At 37.7% G+C, this 8948-nt stretch overlaps 1 protein-coding gene across 1 annotated transcript; it reads left to right on the plus strand.

Moving 5' to 3' along the window:
• The first annotated feature begins 709 nt into the window (after positions 1 to 709).
• rps29 (ribosomal protein S29) lies at positions 710 to 1818 on the plus strand. Its single transcript, XM_026997631.3, has 3 exons — positions 710 to 858; positions 1435 to 1534; positions 1705 to 1818. Exons 1-3 carry the CDS (start codon positions 797 to 799, stop codon positions 1711 to 1713), a joined length of 171 nt encoding a protein of 56 aa, XP_026853432.1. The 5' UTR covers positions 710 to 796; the 3' UTR covers positions 1714 to 1818.
• The last annotated feature ends 7130 nt before the right edge of the window (positions 1819 to 8948 follow it).

The following is an 8948-nucleotide window of genomic DNA, read 5'->3' on the forward strand; positions in this document are numbered from 1 at the left end:
TGATCATTTATATTAGTGGTACTTTTGGGCCTTTATTAAGTATCAGAACTTTCTAGCTAAAAAATCTAGCCTCTTTGAAATTCCCACCTTGATTGATAATGCCCCTTCTAATATGTCAAGCTGCAAACAAACACAGTTTGGCAACAGCCAGCTTCTGGTCTGATTTTAAATCCCGATTAAATCCAATTACCTGCAAACGGAATCAAAGTGAGCAATCCATAAATTCATGGATATGGCTAAGTTGCCTGAAGGAATGCTTTGAGAATGCTTTCCTGTTCTGAGCTTTTCAGCAGAACCTGTAAGATCAATCAGCAGCTTTAGAGGAAAAATAACATTACAAAATAATTTTATATAAAGAATTTCCTATATGTTTTAGTCAGAACTTATTTATTTATTTATTTATTTAGGAATTTATATATATTTTCTTAGCATATTCAAGGGTATAATTACACTAATGTAATAATAATTACAATGTCAGATATGAAAGTTCAATAATATTACACAACAGTCCTGTTCAGCGATTTTCAAGAACAGTGAACATCTTAATTGCCCTGTAAATGTTTGGAATGTCGTTAACAATAAACAATAAAACTGAAAAACCCCACTAATTTTGCTTACTTTTAAAAGTACGCAATTGCTGAAGTTCTGCGTTCAGGTTGGTTCCTCGCTGGGACCGCAGGGGGGAGAAACTCACATTTCAGTTCAAGAAATTGAGTGCTCAGAAGAAGCGCTCATCTTATTCGCGCATGCGTGCCTTATTTCCTTCCTTTTCGACATCCCGAGCGAAAGAGACAACATGGGTCACCAGCAGCTCTATTGGAGCCATCCAAGAAAATTCGGTCAGGGATCTCGGTCCTGGTCAGTAATATAACAACATTCCTTGCTTATTTGTTGGCGTATCATTTATTAATTGGAGGATTCCGGAATTATTATATTTCTCATCTCACAGGCCACATTTAGACCACATGAAATGTCGCGCTGAAAGTAACATGGCGGTCGTGTTTGCGTTTAACGACACGGCACAGCTAGTTAACACTATCTAGCGAAGTGCTCGTCTATTGAGTTTTAAGTTGTAGGTGTTTTGCACCACGAAGTGTGGCTTATAGGACGAGCAAGATATTTTTGATGTACCGGGAGTAATTTCCTCTTCCTTCTTGATTCCGATTTATTCAACTTGGCCACTTCGCTATAGCGAGCTAGCAACCGCTACGGGCTAGTCTCGAAAGGTTCCGGCTAGCTGCTTACTTTGGACTGCGCGTTACAGAGCTAGCCAGAACAATACCACCTAACGGAGGAGAATGTTTTCAGGGGCACGTAAATAAATGAGCGTCAGTAACCACCTAGCTGGCTGACCGCCTTGGATTCTTTTGCATAGCGTACCTCATTAACCGCAAAGTATACTGTCGAATGCTGTTTTGTCTGATCTTTCAACAGCCGTGTATGCTCAAACAGACATGGTCTGATCCGCAAATACGGGCTGAACATGTGTCGTCAGTGCTTCAGGCAGTATGCAAAAGACATCGGCTTTGTTAAGGCAAGTTACTTGCTGTTTTGTGTGGGTTACTTTTGGTAGAATGCTTATCATGGCATTATCATGGCATTTCTCTTAATGTAACATTCCATAACAAATTTATTTTGAAGCGAGTGCCAGATTTATGCTGTCCCATTATTTTGGATGTATTCTAATTATTTGTTTTATTGCAGCTTGATTAAAGACATGGATTACTGAATTTCAGACCTGTGAAAATGTCATCCTCCTGGCAATCACAATGAAGTCACCTAGAAAATTCCAATAAATTTTTTTTTCTTCTGTTTGAAGCTGTAGTAATTTTTTGTGCACTTATGGTGAACCAAGTTTCCTCACAATGTAGACTTTCAGATTCCTGTCAGGTGACTTGTTTGTTTATATCTTAAATCAACTTGGTGATATAGGCATGCTCTAGTAATTATTGAAGCTAACTGTGATGTATTATCACTTAGATGTTTTTGCTGCATCCCTCTGACAGCATGTAATTGTAATCCAGAAATATTAATTTGGGGTGTGCTTTTGTTTTTACACTGCTCTTGATGACAAATTTAGTGAATTCTGTAACCGACCACATCCAGCCTCAAACCTGGGTCATCCAGGCAGCAAATTGGTATGCTGACAAGATTTTCAAAATTGGTTGTCATATTTATTGAGAACACAGGACATTTATAAATACAGATAAATTCTAATACAACAGTAGCATGCTTAACATGAACATACATAGAAGTGCATGGGTGTAATTAGAGGAGGGAGAAACATACTAAACATATGCCAGACAACTTACTGGCAGTGGGAAATGGCAGTAATAACATTATACCTTAAAAATGCAATATGTAGAATAAAACTGTGGCTGCATGGTGGGGAGTACAGCATGTAAGTTATTGAATAATTGCTGCAATATACACAAGAATGTGAAACTATTTTCTATATTCAATATTAGTGTGTTACATTGTGTACTAGTGCGATGGGAATGGGTACAAGATGCAGTACAATATAAGTATAAATAGGGGTATAGTTGGCCAGTGTTTGCTGTTAGGAGCTCTGATGACCTGAAGGTAAAAGCTGTTTCTGAGGCATTTGTTGCCAGAGGGAAGATATGAATGTGTTTAGGGGAAGCATCCAACATGATGAACTGAGCACTTGTTCTGCAGTTGTGGGGGTTAAGTGCTTATGTTTCTGGATCCTTTAGTAAAAAGAAAGAAAGAAATTTACATTAAAAAAGGTGTGTACACACGTGTGGGTATTGCTGAAATGAGCTAGCTTTACCAAGAGTGGGATATCCTGTAAAGTTTTTGAAACTACTGCTACATGTGGGCATCACATTCTGTTCTTTGTGTGAGCTCAGAGTGTAATGTTTTCACAATGCAAGAATGAAGTGAATCCTAGCTATTGGAATACTTCTAGTCTAGTGTTTTATGTATTACAACTAATTGTGTGACCAATTTAGGTATTTCTGTAAGGTAGGTCTGCACAATGTTTTGTACTCAGCATATGCTGAGATCTACATATTTTACAGTTTCTAATGTTGATCATGGTTATGAGTTTTGATATATGGGAAATTTCTTTTACGTAAAATAAGATCAGAATGTCTGATTTTCTCTAATACTGGTTTAATCTTAGATGGAATTATTATAAAATGATTCAGTGCTTCAGGATTTATCTTGAAAACAGCAAAATGGATTATACACAAATTCACCAAATTTATCAGAAACGCTTTGGAATGAACTTTTGCCTATATACAGTGGTTGCTTTATTAGGTACAACTTGGAGGTGTACAGGTATAAATTGGTGCGTTGATACCATTTACTATTTTAGCATTGACAAACATGGTGATGAGACTTGTGCTGCCTTGAGTGGAATAAGGCACAGCAGTGTTGCTGAGTCCCCCCCCCCCCCCCAAAAAAAAACAAACCCTGCATTGTCAGTTTCCTCCTATATATGCTGATATAATGTACTCTAGCCTACAAATTTGTATTTTATGCTTTGTTGTCTGAAAACTTTTAGGACTAGGCATTCAATTATATTCATAATGCAAGGGTGCCCAGGTCTGATCCTGATTATCTGCCCTGCAGAGTTCAAAGTCTGTTCTAACACACCCAATCCTTCAATAGCGTCTTAATATTAGAGCATGGTGTACTCTAATCTATGGTGTCTAACTAATCTATGCAGGGTGGTAGATCTCCTGGATGGGAGCACTTTGGTACTACTGTCATAATGCATAGGTCATTATAGTAAACCTTGCATTTAACACTAGATGGCACAAGTGTACAACTTTTAAATAGCTGGTCTGAAGTCTGAATGTAGAATACCTTGTATATAAATATCACTGTGTGTGTGTGTGTGTGTGTGTGTGTAAAATAAATAATGTGAATATATAAAACAAGAGCTGCAGTAGCAATCACACATGCCACATTTCTAATGCAAAACACATGACTTATGTGTCCTGTGCAATGCAGTTGAAAGCAGGCTTACCATGAAAAACACTCCTCACAGCATGGAGGAATAGATGATCAGATGGCACCATTAAGTTGTGATTACAGCTGACCTTACCCTCAACAGCAACCAATACAATTAGACATTTTAAAAATACAGTCTTCTCATCAAAATATGCAAAAGTGTGCGCTATATCTAAATAAATGCATTCAGACTATATATTCAGAGAACAATGTAAGTATTCTATATTAGATTTACCTTCTTATCATGAATATTCAGAGATGCTTTCATTGGAAAAAAGAAACCATTTTAAGTGCTTTAAAATCTACCACACTAGGCTGTATTCAGGTTGCGTGCTCAGGTCTATGGGAATGAACTGATACATTTAGAATGGACAGCTGAAGGGATGCCCAGAGATGATATACAAGAAAGATTTGTTAACAGTAACATTCAGTGTTTTAAAAGTTTTAAAAGGATATAGTGATCTACCGTATGTCTGTGGCTTTGAGCTCTAGCTGCAGTGAGGCTTGGAGCAGTCTGAAGGATGAATGTAAATGGAGTAATGATAGAACAATTAACAGAGTCCTTTGGCACATCTAGCTTGAAATCTAAAAGAATTCACCATTACATTATTTACCATTGCAAAATGCTTATATGATGTGTTTATATAAAACTGGATTTTTTTTGTCACTAAAATAAAGCTCATTAAAAGCTCATGCAGTGACATTGGCTCATGCAGGCTCAAAAGAGTGTTGTGACTTGGGTTCCTATTGAGGCTGCAATAAGGTATGTGGTATTGATATTCAGAAGGACTTATCTTATGTGTGTAAAGCTGCAGGGTAATGTGCACCATGTTCATAACTCTTGAAGGAAGTTTTCTGCTGGGCTGACAAAGGGGCAGGAAGTGCAGCAGGCAGAACTGAAAGATTTTGAAAAGTAAAAAATATACCATTTTAAGTTATTTTTGATACCTGGCAGTTAGTGTAGAATAGTAAGTCATAAGATATCATATCTGAAAATACATTTAGGTTATTCATATCAAATCCATTTTGTTGGACCATAACCTTTAAAATGAACTTCAGAAAAATATATCTATCCTAGTCTTATGTACAATGCTGGGGGCCTTTATCTCTCATGGATAACAGCTACTAACATTCAGCATTATCCAGTCTTTTTGTCTATAGCTACTGCAAATGGAGAAGTGTTTTCTCTTTGAAACTGCTTTTGAGGGCATTTGTTCATGTTCGTATTTTTTCCTTTGATGTTTTATTCACTTACGCTATTGGACCAGATGAAACCATGAGCTATCTTATGCTTACAAACTATGAATACATGGTGCACCCAAATAATATAATAATGAACATGCCCTTTGTAATAACTGATCAATTGGCTTTTGTCTGATGGATATTAATAACATCTCGACATTTTGCACAAAAAGTCTCTGTCAGTGTTCATATTTAATATTGATGGTCTTGTTACCAAAAAGTCCCTACACCCTCTAGTTGACATTCTTGAAAGTCAAAGCTCATTAATGGATTCTCTCAACCATTGTGGGAGGGCTAGCAACCTTACTGTGGACAGGGCCACCCATATAAGCGCAAGTCAGCACAGCCAGATTCCAATGCATATGGAGCTTGCCACTGCTTTTCTGAATTACCATGCAGGGTCGTAGTGCTCCATAGCATGCTTAGAGAAGAATGCTAAGTCAACGACTAGATCATGTGGACACCAGACTGGTGCATTGTAGAATGATGGAGAAGAGATGAAAACCGTTTGTGAAAAATGCTTAAACCCAGACTTAGGACAGGAGGGACACAGAAGTTGCGTGTCCTAGACCCCAGCAGGCAGATGTTCAGAATCAACTGGTTAAAAGCATAGTCTAATAGTAATTGGAAGAAGTTTCTCTATGTCTTCTCAGCCATGTGTTATGTACATTTTTATTAGCAAAAATATTAATTTTAAAATGGTCATGACGCCTACCATAAACAGCGGTCAATGAACAGGATAGTTTTATTGTTTTAATGTCAGTCTTATGCGGTTCAGAGCAGAGGTTGGCATCAGAGCTTCTGTATAGCACTGATATTTCAAAAGAGTTGCATGGAGAGTGGCTCCAACACACACAAACAAGCCTTTTAGACTGGACTTCTCTCAAACATTTGCCTTGCAATATAAATAATTGTTATAATGGCACTAGGGATAAATTAGCAATGACTCTTTTCCTTTTAGAATCTGCCCTTTTTTGACAATAAACTATACTTTTAGCATGCAAATGTTTGACCCAGCTTGGACATCTCTTAATGTTTGGTCACTGCAGGTGTGGCATTTGGAACACAAAACATGTGTAGTGTTTTTATGAATCTGACGAGAGTCATTCTGGTAAGGACATTAGAAAGACTTTTCAGAAGAGAGAATTAAAAAAAGCCATGGTTGCAAAGGTTATTTAGTGATTCCTGTTTACTATAGGTAACTGATTCATTATCTTTTAAAATAAAATTTTATGTTAAAATAATGTTCCTTTCTTTAATGAGGTACGTTGTCACATGCATGCAAACTCATTTACAACATGCAGAACTGCTATTAAAATGGTTGACAAGTATGAATCACTCACTAAATGATCTATGTTGATTGACAAGGAAATACTGTGAATGCTTGAAAGCAGGCACAGAAGGGGATTGATGCATAGTGTCTTTTGGTTGTGATCCAGACTGCAAGGCACATATGTCTCTCACACATCACTCTGCTCATCTATTTTCAAGATTACAAAATAAACGAATTTCAAATGGTCTTCCCTGCCTGGTTGGCATGGTAACGTTTCCTAGGGTTTATACCTCCTCACTACTCTTTCCTTTCAAAGCACAGACAGATACACTTACTGCCCCAAGTTCCCCCACAGGGCTTGACCTTTGTGCACATCTTTGTGTTTTTCACTGACTCAGAAAATGCAAACATATTTCTGGCAGGTTAACAAGAGGCCAGGCTTAGAAAAAAACCTTTCCTCAGGGCAGTCGCATTAAAACTGTTCACAGCCACCATCACTGAATTTAATAACAATCCCTCTCTCAAGTTCTCTCTCTCTCTCTCTCTCTCTCTCTCTCTCTCTCTCTCTCTCATTGCAATTAATTTCTTATTGCCTTGATCTGGTAATAATAGAGCAAAATGTTTTTCATCGATGCTAATTCCACATAACCCTTTTCTTTTTTTCTTATTATCTCACTTATTATATTTTACACTGTTTGAGACCATGTGTTTACCATACACTACACATTCTCAAAAGTATATGCCTACTGTAAATGTCCAAATCACCTTCATGGTTGTTTATCTGCAGCTGTCTATTTTGAGACAATACCAATGGTGTCCTCAGGAAGCACTGTTGTATCATGGAAACCTGCCAAAGTATTCAGAGGTATGCTAATAGTGTGTGGGTGGATGGTGCTGAAGATGTGGGGAGGGTGAGCTTAAGGGGTCTGACTGCTTCTATCCCCTGAAGAGAGCTTCTGAACCTCACTGTTAAAAAAGACATGCAAATGGCCTAAGAGTCAGCCACGATAACGCTATCAGCAGAGGCAGAGCTAATTAAATATTCCATGCCATTTGAAGTGTTCTGCACGGCTAGAGAACAGGGCAACCAAGAGGAAAGTTCACCATAGGGAGGTAACCTAAGTGAAGTCTGTAACTGTAAACAGAAGCTGAAAGTATCTTTGTGTGTGCGTGCGTGGATGAAACAGAGAGTGCAAGCGAGTGAGAGAGAGCAAGATGGTGTGCTCACGTGTACGCTTACGTGTATGTCTGAGCAGCCGGCGGAAGGGGCAGATTTAGACTCCTCGGCAGCAAAATTGAAATATGAAAATTAGAGGACTCAACATGGGCTCCCTGGGAGTGAAAGCCCTATGTGAAAAACAGTGGCATGAAAATCCACATGAATATTCAAAGATGATCAAGTGAGAGGCCCACAACTCAGTTCCTACCTTAGCACTATAACAGATGGTGAATGCATGGCAACACACTACATATTGATCACACACACACACACACACACAAACAAACAAAAGCAAACAAACAAACAAACACTATATTCACCAAATACTGTATTAGAAACCTTGTTCTGGCCATTTTAGTTTGACACAGGCCTATTGCCATACACAATTCCTCAGTAAACCCATTCATTACTGGTCATTTTATGACTACAGGACTGGTGTTGGCTAGTGCTGGTACTCGTGTTTTTGGTGGTGTGGTTGTGTGTGTTGGCCTGTTATAAGTTAAGCACACATGTGTTGCTGAAGTTTTACATATATCAGTGTCACTGCATGGTTTTGAGTGGTCTGCCACATACAAATATCCAGTCAACAGCATTTCTGTGGTCAAAACTGATCACTAACAAAGGCATAGAGGACATAAAATGCAAATTGTGCATTACAGTACACAGTACACAGAGTTTTAATTTTAAAATGTATTTCACTATAGATTACCGAGTACCTATTATGGTTTGCCTGTTATAATATTATATATTATGAATACGTATTATATACATTGCTTATTACCTACTACTGATTACCTAAAATGTATCAGCAACATAACTCAAAGGATTACTATATTAAAGTTATCTGATTACTTTTCATTACTTTTAGATTACTTTAATCCATTAACTTCCAAACTGTTTCAGAACCAAGTGGCTGATGAGTGTTCAACATGATTCTAAAGTAATATGCCTATCTTAATGACAGCAGCAAAAATAAAATACAAATTTCACCAGCTGAGGGCTCCCAAAATAATTCTTGAGCCTAGAAAAACATTAAATGTATAGACAGATTTAAATTATAAACTTATAATTCAAACGTTTCTAAAAAATAAAAATCTCAAGACAGCTCAGTCTTCAAATTCCAGTGTACTGTTTGCTTTACCTGGGGTAATGCATTAGAAAAGACCAACCTGAGAGAGGCAGCTGCAGCTGCAAGAGATGGATTAGAAAAGGTGTATTTTGTCCCAAAAG

Source organism: Electrophorus electricus, chromosome 7 (assembly GCF_041902795.1).
Source record: "Electrophorus electricus isolate QZ-2024a chromosome 7, ASM4190279v1, whole genome shotgun sequence".
NCBI lineage: Eukaryota > Metazoa > Chordata > Actinopteri > Gymnotiformes > Gymnotidae > Electrophorus > Electrophorus electricus.